Consider the following 17,812-nt stretch of genomic DNA (forward strand, 5'->3'; position numbering starts at 1 on the left):
TGGTTGGTTTATGCCACTTTGATTTTGGATTTCTGAATGGGATGTTGAAAATTTTGATGTTGGTTGAAATTGAAGTTGAAGCAAATAATATGAATTTTTTACTATATATTATGGGTTTGTTTTGATTATCTTGCTTTTAGTCTGACATTTCACGAAACGTTTTACTAAGTTAGTCTAACTCATTTTAGTCTAAAACAATCCAGTTTGATCTCTGAAGTTAGTTCAGTTTGAGTTAATCTGATGCAACAAACGCATCCTAAAAGTAATAGTGCATGGCCACCATTGGAGGTAAAAAGGCAGTCGCAATGTTCATGACAGAGACCCAATGTGTTTTGTTCCTTTATTAACACATCAAGAAAGGACAATGATTATCTGTACGGCTAATATTTGTAGCAAAGAAAATTACATATTTGATGATTGAAATTTGAAAGTCACTCTCAATCAGTACACATGATTTGAAGAACATGTACAAAATATGTTCCGGTAACCGAACACAATATGCCAACAATGAAAGAGAAATTCTTGAGTATCCTATGCATCGAAATTTTAACTGTTAAATTTTGGTTATTGTATTTTAAGTAAAAATTGAACATTTAAAACTCTCGAATGTAAGATATCCTAATATCAGACCCTTTATCCAAAGGGATCTTCTTTTTGAGTAAAAATATGGACTAGCTATAAGGTTCACTCCACGTCGAATTTCAACGATTCAAATAGTCTATTTTGCAAGTTTCGATTCATAGATCATCCTTACAAAAGTTCAATTCAATCGAAACTATTTGCCTATTTAATTATCACGATTAAATTTCATTATTTCTTATAAAATAAAATGTTCGTCAATTTTTTAAACTCAATTAGATGTCTCAAATATTTCCAATTTGGTCAATATTTTGCAAAAAGAATCTATAGTGTGCAACTTGAATACTAGATTGTTCGGATCGTTGAATTTCAATGTAGTTGGATCCTACAACTAATCTCTATTTAAAAATAAATAAAGATCCCTTAAGGTCTTCGTCCTAATACTGTAATACATACTAGAAAATCCCAAGCTGATTTTTTTATACAGCAGGGTTAAAAACACTGTCAGATCTGCATTAGTAGGATAGGTACAACCAAGAACACTGATTCCACACCTTTTGAATAAAGATAGAATCTTTTTTTCTTTTTAAAAAAAAAATTAATAAAGAATCTGGATCCAACTATGGGAGCATCAAAAGAATCTCTACTGAATTTCTTCTTGTCTATCATTTTTTTTCCTGCTAATTTTAATTAAGTGGTAGAAATAAAATACTGTCAATTGCTTTGCAGGGGGGGCCAAGGATTCTCTGCCCTCTCATTTTTTATGCCCTCCCGTGCCCTTCCGTGCCCTCCTATTTTATGTGATCACGGTTAAATCACGTCAATATTGTATATTGTTTTTTTTCATAGAAATAATAAGATAAAAATGAATAGTAATATAAAATGTTAACGTGGCTTAACCGTGATCACACAAACAGAAGGGCACGGGAGGGCACCGGAATTAGAAGGGCAGACAATCCTTGTCCTTGTAGGAGCTGGTAAACAGCTCTTAATGTAAGAAATTGTAATTAAAGAAATAAGTGCGGAGGCTGACGCTGTTGCAACCAATTGACCTAACCACCACAGGAGACAGGGTTTTGGCAATGGAAAATAGCTATTCTTTAATTTCTAATTATAATTCAACTTCAATCTACAGAAGGCAAATACAAAATATATATAAAGATAAGACTGCCTGGAAGTGTTGATCCAACTGACCAAACCACATCCATCCATCACAAGAACCTTATTTCTTCAACCATAATACAACATGGAAGAGATAGCACCACATCTGTTATCTACCTATTTACAACAATATACAAGTGCCATGATGAGAGCTCTACTCTCCTTCTCCGTCTTCCAAGTTCCGACTACTGAATTCTTCGAGTTCTTACTGTACAGAGTTTGTGCGCAGAGGCTGTAATATACGATATGCCACCTGCTTGGGCATTAAACTGCATATTTCCCATCTATTATACTTAGGGATGTGATGACTGACTGAATTGTGCTGTACAGAAATGCGCAGGCATTCAAGAAATATAGCATTTGCATTTGTTATCACTCCCAACCCATCAGCATCTTCCAAACTTGTCCCTCAATCGTGCTCCTTGGAACTGACAAGCCGTCTCCTTCGTCAATCAAGACTCTATAAACTTCCCATTCCCTACCTCCAATCAGATGCCGTCCAATCTTAGCCTGGAAAAGCAATAAAAAAATTGTACTTAGCCCGATAGAGAAAGGTAAACAAAGAAATGAGTGATCATAACAGAGAATGTCTTCAAATTCTTGGCCGAAAACAATGACCTAAAGATAAAACTATGAAGCCTGTCTAGTAAGAGAGCAATAACCCTTAGCACCGTTAGCATATGCATGACGAAAACCAAATCGTAAATTGTACAGAAGCTATATTTTTCTGTCACAATCAATTGTTTCAGGAGCTGGGACATCATCCTCTTTAGTCCAGCTTGTGCCAAGTTTGGAGTATACAAGGGAAAGTCGAAATATTTTGTAAACATTGAACAAAGTGAAGATGAGTAAGTACCGAAAAGACACCAATGTCCAGCATCTTGAAAGCAAGGGTGATATCATAAAAAACAAGAGGCCGGCCCTTGCCAGATAATTCCACAGGGTTTGCAACCAGGAGCTCTGTGTCCGGACCTCGGTTAACAATAGCTACTCTGAGAGGACGAATTAGTTCCAGCTGCAAACGGGATATCAATGCATTCTGCTTGCTAGGGTCAACTATCTTCTTTCCATCAGCTTGCATGATGAACAAGTCTATCTCACAGTGTTTTTTTTGTTTTATATAAAAGCGCCCATAAGAGATCTGGTTTATCGCAGCATTTAAGTATCAATATCACAGAATTAGATAGTGTAATCCCTTCTCAGTATTTATTTGATGCAACTATTACGTTAGTTATGTACCTGAATATTGTAATCCTTTAGTGTTCTCATTATATCATAAAGAAGACCTTTGTGGTCTATGCAAATGATTTGGACCAGCGTGTGACTAGGACTGAGCGTGTTGTCCATGGTCACAGAAACACTTTTGGAAGTGAGTGATCCACTTCGGAGTTCTTTGGGCATTTCCAAATCAAACATGTCTTCTGTAATTGCAGTGGGAAGAAATGAAGATGCCTGCGAACATGCAGTAATCTCAGGGCCAACCATTTCAATTTCACAACTTATCATGGCGTTTCCCGTGACTTCTTTTAAGTAGTCATATACCTCCTCCTTTCTCTTATTTGTATGCATAAGTTCCCTGGTAAGGTCACAGTTTCAGAGATTAAATCACTTATGAACACGAATAAGTTGAATGAGCAGACTGCACTATTTAAAGATTCCTACCAGATCAACATAAGATGATTCGGATCCAATATGAGTGCTCAAAGTTCAAACCAATGGAATCTTTGAGTCATTCAACATTTTCTATTCCGCGTGTAGGATATGCCTATTAAACTTGTTAAATTCCGTATAATTCCATAGAACAAATGAAGAAATAAGAACCTGGTGTCTGTGATGAAAAACAGGTCCATCACTTTCTCATCTGGAGTTGTGGATACCTTAACTTTCTTTATTGTCAGCTCAAGTTCACAGAGGACACCCGTCACATCTGCGCAAAAAATTAAAAGTATGTAAACCACCGATTTATAACAAATATAGTTCTGTGCCTCATGGAATGGTTAACCCACAAATTTCAACTTGGCTCCTAAATGTGGCTACTTTGAGATTGTTAGTTCACATTTTGTCCCTATGAATTCTCAACAATCAAACAAAACTCAAATGGAAGTTCTCGGAAATTTTAACGGCATACCCTAAAGCCTTCCAACATGATGATGTTTTAAAAGATTAGCAATAAATGAAGAACAAAATTCTTCATTCAACCCCAATTTCTAAGACAGTTTAAGACACATGCAAATATAGAAACAGGAATCGAATGCCGAACAGAAAATTACCATGTAAAAGTCCTCGTCGATCGTAGCAACAGAACTTGAGAAGGAACACATCAGGAGGCTTTGGGGGCTGCAATTCGGAGCGGTAGAACGAAATCCCAGAAGCTGAAGAACAAGAAGGGCAGGTCCCCACTAGCCTCTTCTTCAACAAAGCCCACCTTGTTTCTGGACTCCCAATCACCCAAAACACTAAGTAGCACCATTTCCCATCCGTTGATACATCTTCATAGCACAAAACAGAAAGGGGAATTAGACAAACACTTTCAAGTTCAAGCCACCCGTTTCTTTTCTTTTTTGCTTTCACAGAATTTGATCAACACACCCGTAACTATATTCACAAATTCAGAGGTAAATCTCATTAACCCATGTCTGGTTTAGCAAAATAGAACATAGCCATCAAATTGTTTTGAGAAAATAGTAATACAAAAATGAAAGAGAGCCTCATCAATCCCTTGTTTGGTTGCTGAGAAAACATATTGAACCTTTACAATATTTCTTTTTTTCAATTGTAACAAGCACGCAAGAACAAGAAAAACCACAAGTGATGAAATCCCATCAGAGTTAATTACCTCCTCGGACAATGCTAAGACCAAAGAAGAGAATGATGCGACACAAGTCACAACCCAAGCCAGTCTTGTCCGGACAATTGATTGTAATTACACTTGGGTCCCCTTCTTTCTCCGCCCGCGTGATGATCACCACATCATCCTGCAGAATTCCCATCTCTTCTTCTTCCTCCTTCAGTTCTTGAATTTGAAATTTTGAATAAGGAAAACAGCTGTTGGTTTTTGGAGTGATGTTCTTTGCTTCCGCGAGACTTGTTGAGAAGAAGGATAAAAGCAGATGAACAGAGAGAGAGAGGAGAGAGAGAGAGACAGAGGAGAGAGAGCGTTGAGGGGTGGGGGTTCCTTCTCCTTCCTCTCACTTCTCACCTTCGGCTTCACTTGTTCTCCTTGTTGTCGTTGCTTTCTTGTCACTGTATTTTAATCTTTACATCTCATGTTTTTCTAGGTCTTGTGTATATCGGGCACGAGATTATGCTGGTTCAATCATGGACGGGTTGACGGTTTGGCGGGTTTGAAGCTCCAACCGTTTATATGGGTCTATGCATTTTGGTTCCAAAATTTAGTTAAGAGAGCTATTATTTTGCAAAATTAAAACAAAAATGTTACTTCTACTACATATTTATATAATTTCTCTAATAGAAATAAGACCCAACTGTTTTGGCGGATCCTACTTCTCTATTAAAAAGATGATACAAATGATAGTACAAATGAGTGGTAAGTGAACCTTTTTTAGACAAAAAGGATGTAGATGACTTGTAGGTGGCTTTTTCTGGAGTGTCAATAACGGCACTTATTCAATTTTGTAGTTCTGTGGTTTGTTGTTTCTGTCGTGCTTTTTGTTAAAAGGATAAAATGAAAAAAAAAATTGAGAAAAGTGATAACATGGACTAAAATGCTGCACTTAATAGAGTTTGTAGAATTTAATAACTAAAATCATGGATCAAAATGCAAATCGGAGTATAATTCAAGAACTGGTGCTATAGTTCGGCATTTACCCTATATGCACTTCTAAAATTAACAACAAATTTCATCTTTGACCTTAATAATTTTAGTGAAGCAAAAGCTCATATTTGTCCACATTAATTTCTTCAACTCTACATCTACTTCAATGTTCTAAACTATGATATTTTTTTTTTTCTTCAAACGATAAAATCTATATTTAGAATGATCAAGAAGGGGCGGTAGCATAAGGGTTGGTTTGGATTGCTTAAATTTTTCAAAAGAAGATTTTTAATATTTTTGGGGCTTTGATTGTGTTTGGTAAAAGAAAAAGGTGATTTTTTTTTCTTTCAAAATCATGGGTTCAAAACAGTATAAAATAGAAGCAGCTCTATTCATGTTTATAAAAAAAATTAAAAATTAAAAAAAAGAAAAAACGCATTTTTCATTAATGACAGGTAAATAGTACCAATTAATGAAACTTGCATATTGACAATTCTACCTGTGACATCCCACATCGCGTAGGGGAGTGATTCTTAAATGTATATTCTCATCCCTACCTAGCACGAGGCCTTTTGGGAGCTCACTGGTTTCAGGTTCCGTAGGAACTCCGAAGTTAAGCGAGAAGGGGGCTAGAGCAATCCCATGATGGGTGACCCACTGGGAAGTTGCTCGTGAGTTCCCAAAAATAAAACTGTGAGGGAATGGTAAGCCCAAAATGGACAATATCGTGCTACAGTGGTGGAGCGGGCCCGGGAAGTGATCCGCCTCGGGGCGGGATGTGACAATTTGGTATCATAGCCTAACCCTGGCTGTGGTGTGCCGACGAGGACGTCGTACCCCTAAGGGGGGTGGATTGTGACATCCCACATCGCCCAGGAGAGTGATCCTTAAATGTATATTCTCATCCCTATCTAGCACGAGGCCTTTTGGGAGCTCACTGGCTTCGGGTTCCGTAGGAACTCCGAAGTTAAGCGAGAAGGGGGCTAGAGCAATCCCATGATGGGTGACCCACTGGAAAGTTGCTCGTGAGTTCCCAAAAATAAAACTGTGAGGGAATGGTAAGCCCAAAGCGGACAATATCGTACTACGGTTGTAGAGCGGGCCCGGGAAGTGATCCGCCCCGGGCCAGGATGTGACACAACCCCCCCCCCCCCCCAACTTTTTTTTTTCCCCCTTCGAAAAGCACTTTTAGCTCTATAGTTTACCAAACATTACTTACTTTTTTCTTAGCTGTTTATTCTCATAGCACAGTAGAAGCAGTTTAAAAAAAAAACACAACAATCCCAAGTTAGCCCCTAAGTATTTTTGGTAAAAGAAATAAGGAGAAAAGGTTAACAATCATATTCTTTCTTGATAAATATGACGTTTTGATTATGTTGTACAGCTTAATTCATCACTTAGTTGTTAGATATTTCTCTTGACAATATCAGAAGATGCATCTTAATTAAGTTGATGGCATCGTGCCACATGATTTACCAACTAACTTTAATTTAAGGATCTAGTAGTATTTTGTTTTGCAAAGATATTTCAAACTTGAACCACTCTTTTATTATTAATGAATAGAGAAAATTAGAGCAATGATTTCTGAATTTTAGTCTAATTAGAGCTTTAGTTCCTAAACTAAAAATTAGTGATTATTTGTGAGATCTCACATCGCTCAAGGGACTGATCCTTAAATGTATATTCTCATCTCTACCTAGCACGAGGCCTTTTGGGAGCTCATTGGCTTCGGGTTCCGTAGGAACTCCGAAGTTAAGCGAGAAGGGGGCTAGAGCAATCCCATGATGGGTGACCCACTGGGAAGTTGCTCGTGAGTTCCCAAAAAACAAAACCGTGAGGGAATGGTAAGCCCAAAGCGGACAATATCGTGCTACGGTAGTGGAGCGGGCCCGGGAAGTGATCCGCCCCGGGCCGGGATGTGACATTATTAGTCCATGAACTTATAATGTGGAACAATAGTCCTTTTGGCCAACTCCGTAAAAACTTCCATTCATTTTTTGTTCCTTAAGAAACCTTTATTGTTTTTTAAGGGATAAAAAAATAAATTGAGGGGTGTGATATCCACACACCATTTTTTACTTCTCACACATCCTTCTAATTTTCAGTTGTTGGATCGAGTGAATTGAAGAAGATTAGAGGGCAGAAATTAACAAAGGGTGTGTGAGAAGTAAAAAGGGGTGCGTGGATAGCACACCCCTAAATGAAGTTCTATTGGAGTTAACCAAAATGATCATTGCTCTACATTATGACAAGTTTAAGGACCAAAACTCACGAATATTTTAGTTCAAAAATCATTACTCTAGTTATCTCTAACATATGGTTAGTTTAACTTTGACAATGTTTCAACTAGTAAATAATTTAGTTCAAAAATCATCATCCATAAAATTTGAACTTTTCTAACTTCAACCTAAAGAGTTCAATTCGCATGTAAAAATATGTATTATTTTAAATAAAAATAAACTGGTGAGTTCAATTGTTAATAAAAGATACTAGGCTCAAACATCAAGAATAACAACTTCGCAACTCATTTATGTCTCTACCCTTTAGTGTGAATGGTATATTATACAAATATCATCGTTTCATAGTGCCAATTACAATATATCTCTTCCTAAAATTAATACAGCTTGTGTTTTGTTTAACCTTTAAGTAAGCATTAGTATGCTTAGTCGTTTAACTTATAAAATACTTTTGGTCCCCATCGTCCAACATTTTTCCAACTGATTCCACTTCCACCCCCAAAGGATGAGGAATTCGTCTATTTCTTCTTCTTCTTTTTTTCCAAGTTGGCGTTCTTTACACCCTAAATTAAGAAAATATTTATACAATTAAATTTTTTTATTGACAAATTTATAAAATTAAAATTGGAAATGCATAATTTGGTCCCGATTCTTGTTATCCGAAACGTAAGCAACCAACAGCCGTGTGACGTGGCATCGACACGGTTCAATATCATTGGACCTTGTTAAAATGGTCGGCAGTTGGCAGCCACCTCAAAACTCCCCATTGTCTCATTTGTGGGTCTAATTATTTAGATTAGTAATCAAATATTTGGAACACACAACAATATATTATATATTGCATCACATCTAGTAATAACCATTAAATAAATTTATCAGCAGCAAAATATTTTGCCTTCAATTGACTCATCATCAGCACCACGTAAAAAATTGAAGACTCGATTGGAGATAGTTTGCTATCATTTTTTATTGTTGTATGTCTATATGACAGTTTTGACATATTCTTTAAAAATACTATTAGCCAAAATAGTTTATGAGATTGACAGAATTTATCACTTTGGAGGAAATTTTTAATATTCTAGGAACATGGCCAAGTACACTAATTGTCATAATACAAGTAGTTGGATGCTTGAAAATAAAATATTTCCACCACTTATATTATGAAACTTGGTGGTTCAGGTCATGTTTTCGGTACCCCTCACTTTGATCCTGATAATAAAAATCGATAGAAATAGTCATTTAGTTTGTTCATTATAAATTATTTTGATCATTCCATAAAAAATATGTCAACATCTAATTAATAAAGTTGGTAACTCCAAAAATAGAAAAAAAATCATTAAGTTAAAAATGTAAGGCGAATTGAAGTATTACTATAAATTAACATTAGTTATGAAGGGTCAGAAACTCTATGACATAGATCCTCTCCGGATCTATTGGTCTTAATCTATCAAGTCATGTCATCTGAATCATTAAAATTTGATTCAACAGTTAAAGTTATTATAACTTTTAGAGTGGATCCCTATTTGTAACAGTTGAATTAATTTTTAATGGTCTGGATAATGTGACTTAGTGTGTTAGGACCAATGGATCTGTAGAGGATCCATGTCCCTAATATGATAGAATATTTGAATTCAACAATCAATCACTCAATATTATGGTCCCATCACATGCCTTGACAATTGTGGTTAGAATTAGAAAGAGGATTTGGATGCAATCCGAATTCACATGGTAGAGATCATAAAGATTCTCATATCTTATTCATTCATTATATATTATGCGGTAAAAAATAATTTTAAATTTTTTATATAAAATTAAACACAAATAATATCTAATAAAAAATGATCGTACGATATACAATGAATGATTGGATTGTAAGAATCTCGAAGATTCTCACAAAGAGAATCTAAAAAGAATCCGAAAGACCTCTTAAGGGATATGCTAATTATTTAATTAGAGAAAACATTATTACATTGCATATGTGCCACGTTCTAGTAATTTAAACAGGTTCTTTAAGTACAAATAATATATATTTTTTCTAATAAAGTGAAGGCTTTTAATACCTTCAAACAAAAAGTGAACTTCACATAGAAATTGGCGCTGTAGATCCACTCATTGTTCTATTTTTAGCCGCATTTTAATTTCAATTAGTCATAGAGGGTTAAAAATTGAAATAATCAACCCATTATTGTTCTAAAATAACCTCGTGTCAGTCTCGTTCTCATGTACCATTGAGTGCACGATAAATTTTTTTTTTTTTTTAATCAAAAGTCGTTTGATCTAATATTATTGTATTTGACCTCTTTGGGCCTTCGCATTCTCAAAGAGGGATGAAGATTCTCTTCGGATTCTTTTCGTGAGAATTCTAAGGATCAATTCATCTTAGTCATTTATTGTACATCGTATGACCAACTTTCGTTAGATACTGTTTGTGTTCAATTTTAAATAAAAAATTCAAAATGATTCATGATCGCAGAATGATTGATGGACGAATATGATGAACTGATCTCTAAAATTATCACAAAGAGGATCCATATAGGATCCTATTCCCTTAGAGAGTTCCTATCATACTTTTCTTGAACAATACTTAGCTCTACAAAAATGGATTTTGATCTTCTAGGGAGACGGATCCTCCTAACCCAAACACACGAGCCGTTGGATCAAAATCTAACGGCTACAAACAGGGGGTCCCTTTAAAAGTTATAATAATTGTAGTTGTTAGATCAAAATCCTACAGTCTGTGTATTTGGGTCAGGATACTCCGTCTCCTTTGTTCATGAGAGGATCCAAATCCTACAAAAATTGTGAAGTAGCCCTTCAAAATATTTTGTGGCTGTTGTATGAAATTTTGTGTTTATTATTGAAAATGTTCATATAATGAGTAGTATGTAAAGATTGTATTTGTGAAAAATTAATAAAATATGTTATCATTTGATCACTGATTGTATAAAAAAATATGATTAAAACTAATGAAGTATTACAAATTATTTATCTATATGCTACTATTAATTAACTAAACAACTTTAATTTTTTACAGACATCTTTAAAAAAAATTAAAAGTTACAATATAAACAATTTCAATCCTAATACAAAGTTCTGATATCGGCCATGAAATTTATTGAGAAAAAAAATTCTTTAGAAGTAGTGGAGCCAAGTATGTGTTATTTTCCTCTAATATAAGAACATGTAAAATAGTATTGTTACATATGAAAGGAAAAGCGTGATGTCAGGTGCACCATGTCATCAATCTTGGTTGATAATAATAATTTGGGTGTTAATATAAACGGACGGCCAAGATGGACTTGAATCTTTGCTAAAGTTAGTGCGTATTGAAAATACTAGAAGAGCATTGCCAGGAAGATTCCATTGAAGAAGTTGCAAATTAACAGGAAAACAACTTGATCCGTTTAATTCATTAAGGAAAAAAAAATTAAATTTGTGTATAACACATTATTACATAAATATTTCTTTAAAACGTAAAATTACATTTGTCTTTAAGTACTACACAACGGCAGAGCTACTAACAATGCTAAGATGGCTCTAGCATATGAAGAGTTTTAGTGCCTTATCCCACCCAATCTGTACACACACAAGTCTGTTAAAGAATAAAATATAATTATTAGCATTATTTTAATCAATTCAAAATCTACATGATTCCTAGATTCTAGAAATAATAATCAACTTTTAATATTTTAAAATTTTATTCTATTCAAAACCATACGATTTTAGATTTTCTAGGAGTAAGTAATTATTAGTTTTCATTATTTTATTGTTTTATTCATATGAACAACTTGCACGTTTCCTAGCACTTGTTTTTACCACTTTATTCTTAATTCTTGATCTTGTTTATTTGTTTATTGTTTAAATTTTAAAAATTAGTACTCAAAATTTATCAAATATAGTTTATCATATACAATTGTGTTATTATTGTTCAATTTGTTAGGTCCAAAAGTTTGGCTAATGAAGAGATTTAGAACTATCAATTCATTTTTTAAAAAGAGATAACGATGATAAATTAGAGAGTGATACATCTTCTGTATCTATTGAAGAGGTCTTAAGGCCTCATTTCGCAGCTCATATAAGGGACCACATAGGATTAACAATCCGGATCTAGGTGTTTGGTGCTCTCCCGTATTAAATAGCCACCATATTATTTAACCTGTTTCACTTATTTTGTACAGTGTATACCCGCTTAATAACACTGTCCAAACTGGTTGTATTATTAGTCGGGTCGCTTTCACTTTCCTTCTCTTGCAAACTCTTCTGCATTACAGAATTCATTTGCTGTTCTTCTTGTTTGTTCTCCGACCCAACAACAATTCTCTAGCTTTTCGACTGGCAAATTAAATCCATCCCATGACGTCCTGTCGACCAACACACCAGAAAAGATCTTGAAATCCCTTGAACGCGTGTGGCCACAATTGCACCGCTCAGCAGCCACGCCATCTTCGTTTTCACACCCATAACGATGGATCGATAATTGAGAGATTTCATCTGGATTTTGGGATTAGTTGATGATTAAATTTTTGGGGCTTTTAGATCCAGGTCCAAAAATATAGATGATTTTTAAGAGTGAGTCCAATTACCTAATTATATTATTTATTTTTTTAATGCTCATTTTATTTCTAAAAATATTAAAAATTAATTAAAATATTCTAATATTATGCATTTTCAATCCCAAAAAATATAATTAATATCATATAACAAAAAAAAATATATATTGACATAAATCTATCTGCAAATCATTTTACCCTAACTCAAGTAACAAATATATGAATTTATATCATACCTATAAGTAAGATATGAAACCTAACTAAAAGGTAGGAAAAAACATAATATATCTACAAGCAAGACACATAAATCTTACTTGATTATAAAAAAAAAATATCATATAGGTAGATAAATATAATTAATCTGTGATATAGGTTGATTATGAAAAAAAAAAATCTATAAATGGCGTTTAAAACGGGATAAAGAACAAGAAAGAACAAAAAAAATAAAATAATAATAATAATAATCAAAGAGATAATTAGGAAGAAATTTGATTTTTATAATAAATCTTATCATTGAAGAGATAATTATTGATAATAAAATAATAAGATTTAAGGAATTGGACTTATTTTAATAAATTGGACTATTCCTACTATTGGCTCAAAAAATTGGACCTATATCAAGTTTCCCCTATGAATGGTGGCGATGATGGTGGTTATAGTACACATCATGCTTAATCTTGGTAGACATGTGAATGAATGAAGAAACTGCTATGCATACATCCTGCCATGTGATTTCTTTGGTTCTTTGAAGTTTTCTTATGCTTAATGGATTCTTATTCCGTAATCTAAGTTGAACGTCACAACTAGGTTGTAGATTAGGAGTACTTGATCACAACCACACATCAAATGGATGATCATAAATGAGTAAAACGAACCCTAATTGTAGATTGGAGAGTTGAATGTGTTTTGACTTAATTTTCATGGAATTGACTTGTAATGGTGAAATCGGTATCCCTAGTTCCATTTCTGATGTGGTAGAAACTAACACATAAATTAAACCCTATAAATTATGCAATTGTAGTATGAGTAAATAGGGATCGTTCTATTCCGAGGATTAGAAGGGATGCTAATCAACATACATTAAACTTGTAAGACTAAAAACTAAGTTAAACTAACATCTAAACAACGACTTGGGGGTTTTGGACGAATTTAATGAGAGCAAAAGTAAATGGCAGCAAGTAAATTAAGTTGTGAATGAAATATGGATGAGAGGATAGCTAAATGATTCTTCTCCACACATGAAACATATGCATACAAATCGATTTCCTGTTATTCTTCCTATAAACCATGAATGACAACGACCCAAATTAATTGTGAACAACACTAATCAACTCTCATATTTTCCTAAGTTCATTGAATTGGACTCAGCGACGTAACCAAATTATTCTTCTCAAGTTCCCTAACTATGGAAAGCATGATAGAGATACATCTCAAAGATCATTAAGTTCTGTGAAAATCATAAGCATTGACAAAACATTCGTAACTATAAAAAGCATAATACTCCTGCCAAGAATTTACTTAACTCAATCATGACTGGTGACTTTTACTACTTACAAATATAAATTCATAACGATTATGTGAAATTCCCTTCTATTCTAGCATCAAATCCCTGCATGCAAACTAAGTGTGCGCCCTTAATAAACATACAAGAATAAATTCTTTATAAAGCAGATAAGTAAATCACATTTATGTCTTATAAAACAATAACTGGGGTTGTACCACACATTGAAGCTCTAAATGATCAACCTCTGGTGCCTCCTTTTTCTGGGGTTCTGGCCAGTACTGAGGCTCTAAATAATCACCCTCCGGTGCTTCCTATTTCTGGGGCTTTGCCGAGTGTTGAGACTTCTCCTGACCAGCCTTTGTGAAGGTGCCCTCCTGTTTGTTTGTTTTGATTCATGTGTATGCACGTATTTGTAATTTATCGAAGATATCAATAAATAAGCTTTACTTCATTCAACGTGTTGTGTTAAATACACTAAGGTATCCTTCACTAAGTTCTTTGAATTTTTTATTTTGTTGAAGTTTGCATGTTGAAACTTCGTGGGTGGACGGACCCTGTGGGTTGAAGTAGTGCTCCCTTAATTTCTTGAGTGAGGAAAACTTCTCGGTTGGGGACTTGAAAAATCCAAGGCACTGAGTAGTCGTGAAATTTCTCAGTACCAAGGTCTAGTGGTATATGGTAGGAGTCCCCCAAGTCTCTGGTCGAGGGAGTTGACAAGGGAGGTGTCTTGCTAGTAGGCAATTTTCCAAACAAAACTTCACCATTTTCCTTTCTAAGTGGTTGCCTAAAACTCCTCATTCATATATATTTGGTATGAAAGTTGTTAGGCCCAAAGAAGGGGAGGCCTAGGCTTTTTTTTTTTCTTTTTTTCAATTTTTTTTTTTTTGAATTTTCGAAATTTTATTTTTTATTTTTTTATTTTTTATTTCTTATTTTTTTGAATTTTCGAAAATTTTGAATTTATTTATATTTTTTTTATTATTTATTTATTATTTATTTTTTTTAATGGGTGAAGTTTTGATGTTGAAGTTTTGTAGGTGGAGTTTTGGTGTTGAAGCTTTTGTGTTGAAGCTTTGTAGGTGAAGCTTTTGTGATGAAGTTTTGTAGGTGAAGTTTTGGTGTTGAAGCTTTTGTGTTGAAGCTTTGTGTTATAGCTTTGTGTTGAAGCTTTTGTGTTGAAGCTTTGTAGTTGAGAGTTGAACCTTTGTAGGTGAAACTTTGGTGTTGAAGCTTTTGTGTTGAAGCTTTGTAGTTGAGGCTTTTGTGTTGAAGCTTTGTAGTTGAGAGTTGAACCCTTGTAGGTGAAACTTTGGTGTTGAAGCTTTTGTGTTGAAGCTTTGTAGTTGAGAGTTGAACCTTTGTAGGTGAAGTTTTTGGTGTTGAAGCTTTGTAGTTGAGAGTTGAACCTTTCTAGGTGAAACTTTGGTGTTGAAGCTTTTGTGTTGAAGCTTTGTAGTTGAAGCTTTGTAGTTGAAGCTTGTGTATTGAAGCTTTGTAGGTGAAGCTCTTGTCTTGAAACTTTGTAGGTGAAGCTTTTGTGTTGAAGCTTTGTTGGGCACCATAAATTGATTTTACTTCACACTATCTGATTAAGAGTGCGTGAAGCTTTTGAGAATTGTAGTTGCTTTCCATTGATGAAACTTTATTTGGTGTTGAAACTTTGTAGGTGAAGCTTTTGTGTTGAAGCTTTGTTGGGCACCATAAATTGATTTTGCTTCACACTATCTTGATCAAGAGTGTGTGAAGCTTTTGAGAATTGTTGTTGCCCTTCACTTGTTGAAGCTTTTGTTGGCACCATAAATTGATTTTGCTTCACACTATCTTGATCAAGAGTGTGTGAGGCTTTTGACATTTGTTGAAGTTGTTGAATTTCCCATTTTTTTTTTTTTTTTTTTTTTTTTTGGGAAAAATTAGAAATTTGAAAATGTGGGAGAGAAAACATATACCAATTTTGCTTCCACACTGTTGAGCAAGAGATTGTGATGCAAGCCACACCTTGTAGTAGTCGAATGTTTGGATGAACCATATAAATTGAATTTGCTTCAAACAGTCTTGATCAAAAGTGTGTGAAGCTTTTTACGAGTTATAGTGTTTGCATTGTTACAGAGAAGAAATGTCTGAAGCAGATGTAAGAGGGCTGAAGAGCTTGATCTTCGTATACCATGTATTGAAGCCGTTGTTGGCTTGCAATAAGACTTTGTTGGTGACTATAACTCTTGTTAGGCATAAGTGCACCTCTAGTTGAGTTGTAAAGCTTGAGGGTTTTTGATTATTTGTGAATACTAGGAGTTCACATGTACAAGTTGTACCACTCGTCTTCTGGTTGGTGTAATGAATAGTGAGTTGCTTTCATCACTTGGTTAGTGGTACGAATGTGAGTTCTTTTATCACCTTTCATCACATTTCATCACCTGGTTGGTGGCACGAAGACGAGTTCCTTCTTCACTTGGTTGGTGGCATGTGTGGCAAGTTGCCAAATGATATTAGAGTACATGTTGTACATTTTATCACCTGGTTGGTGACATGAAGGAGAGTACAGGTTGTACATTTCATCACCTCGTTGGTGGCATGAAGATGAGTTATTTCTTCACATTTCATCACTTGGTTGGTGAGAATAAGGGCAAGGTGTTGAGGCACATTATAGAAAGTGTCGAATGACACAAAGTGTGTTGAACCCTTTCGAAGCACAATTGGCTTATGCATGGATGTGTTGAAATGTATGATGTTTATGTATGAATGTGTTGGAATGTATGATGTTTATGTTGATTGACATGAGTGATGCTTATGAATGTTTTGCTATGCATGAAGGGATCCCTTGTTTAGATATAAGTCATGTTGACATATACTTAGACTTTATTTCATGTTGTAAGCATTCGTGTTGAAGCTTTGAACCTGAGCGTTTCAGTGATAGGGATGTAAGGGAGTTAAGACCAAGTTGTCTAAATCACCTCTTTATTGAATTGATGCCAAATGGCCTTCATTACATAAGATGCCAAATGGCCGTAGCTCAACACTTGTACAGTGTAAGTCTACTTGTAATAGTACTTCAAGTGATCAGCGTTCTATGGATGGCCAAGAGTCTTGCCATCGGAGCTCCTGAGCTTGTAAGAACCAGGGCGACTGATGCCAATAACTTCAAACGGTCCATCCCAATTTGGGCTAAGCGTGCCTTCACTCGAGACTCTGTCGCAGAGTAGTCTTTTCTTCAATACCCAGTCCCCCACTTTAAAAGAACAAGGTTTGACTCTTGAGTCATAGTAGTTGGAGATGTGCTGTTTGTAGGCGACATTCCTCAAGTGAGCCTAGTTTCTGTGTTCCTTGACTAGATCTAAGTTGAGGGTGAGTTGTTTGTCATTTTCACTTTGCATGTAGTTCTGGACTCGGAACGTTGCTTGCTCAAGCTCAACTGGGACAACAGCCTCTGTACCAAAGGTAAGTGAGAGTGGAGTTTCTCCTGTTGAAGTTCGATATGAAGTGTGGTATGACCAAAGAACTTTGGGTACAAATTCTGGCCAACAACCTTTAGCCTTGTCCAAACTGGTTTTCAAAGTGCGCTTGATTATTTTGTTGATGGCTTCAACTTGTCCGTTAGACTGGGGATGAGCCGGGGAGGCAAAACATAAGTTGATGTTGAACTTAGAACAGAACATCCTGAACTTCTTGTTGTCGAACTATCGCCCATTGTCTGTGACTATCGCATAAGGAATGCCAAATCTGCAAAGGATATTCTTCCATACGAAGTCTTCTATTTTTGCCTCAGTAATGGTTGCCAAGGGTTCTACTTTGGCCCACTTTGTGAAGTAGTCAACTGCAACGATTGCATAGCGGACCTTGCCCTTTCCTGTAGGCATTGGGCCAATCAAATCAAGTCTCCATTGAGCGAAGGGCCAAGGGATGATCATAGGAGTAAGAGGCTCGGGAGGGGAGTGATGAATAGTTGCGTAGCGTTGACACTTATCACATGAGCGGGATATTTTGATGGCATCTTGGTGGAGTGTTAGCCAGT

General features: G+C 35.2%; 1 protein-coding gene across 1 annotated transcript; it reads right to left on the reverse strand.

Moving 5' to 3' along the window:
• Positions 1–1,653: 1,653 nt before the first annotated feature.
• LOC148697448 (ACT domain-containing protein ACR10-like) lies at positions 1,654–5,016 on the reverse strand. The gene is made up of 6 exons (XM_088692476.1): positions 4,577–5,016; positions 4,011–4,229; positions 3,562–3,667; positions 2,980–3,316; positions 2,597–2,881; positions 1,654–2,250 (listed from the first exon to the last, which is right to left on the reverse strand). The coding sequence occupies exons 1-6, from the start codon at positions 4,728–4,730 to the stop codon at positions 2,113–2,115; spliced, it is 1,239 nt and encodes a 412-aa protein (XP_088548602.1). The 5' UTR covers positions 4,731–5,016; the 3' UTR covers positions 1,654–2,112.
• Between the last annotated feature and the right edge of the window lie 12,796 nt (positions 5,017–17,812).

The sequence above is a fragment of the Pyrus communis genome, chromosome 4, assembly GCF_041283825.1.
Source record: "Pyrus communis isolate YQ-2024b chromosome 4, ASM4128382v1, whole genome shotgun sequence".
NCBI classification, from domain to species: domain Eukaryota; kingdom Viridiplantae; phylum Streptophyta; class Magnoliopsida; order Rosales; family Rosaceae; genus Pyrus; species Pyrus communis.

Coding starts and splice junctions, on each gene's coding strand:
- LOC148697448 (XM_088692476.1), bottom strand. CDS start 4,730: ATGGGAATTCTGCAGGATGATGTGGTGATCATCACGCGGGCGGAGAAA. Junction 4,230..4,576: donor TCTTAGCATTGTCCGAGGAG/GTAATTAACTCT, acceptor TGTGCTATGAAG/ATGTATCAACGGATGGGAAA. Junction 3,317..3,561: donor TTTTTCATCACAGACACCAG/GTTCTTATTTCT, acceptor TGACCTTACCAG/GGAACTTATGCATACAAATA.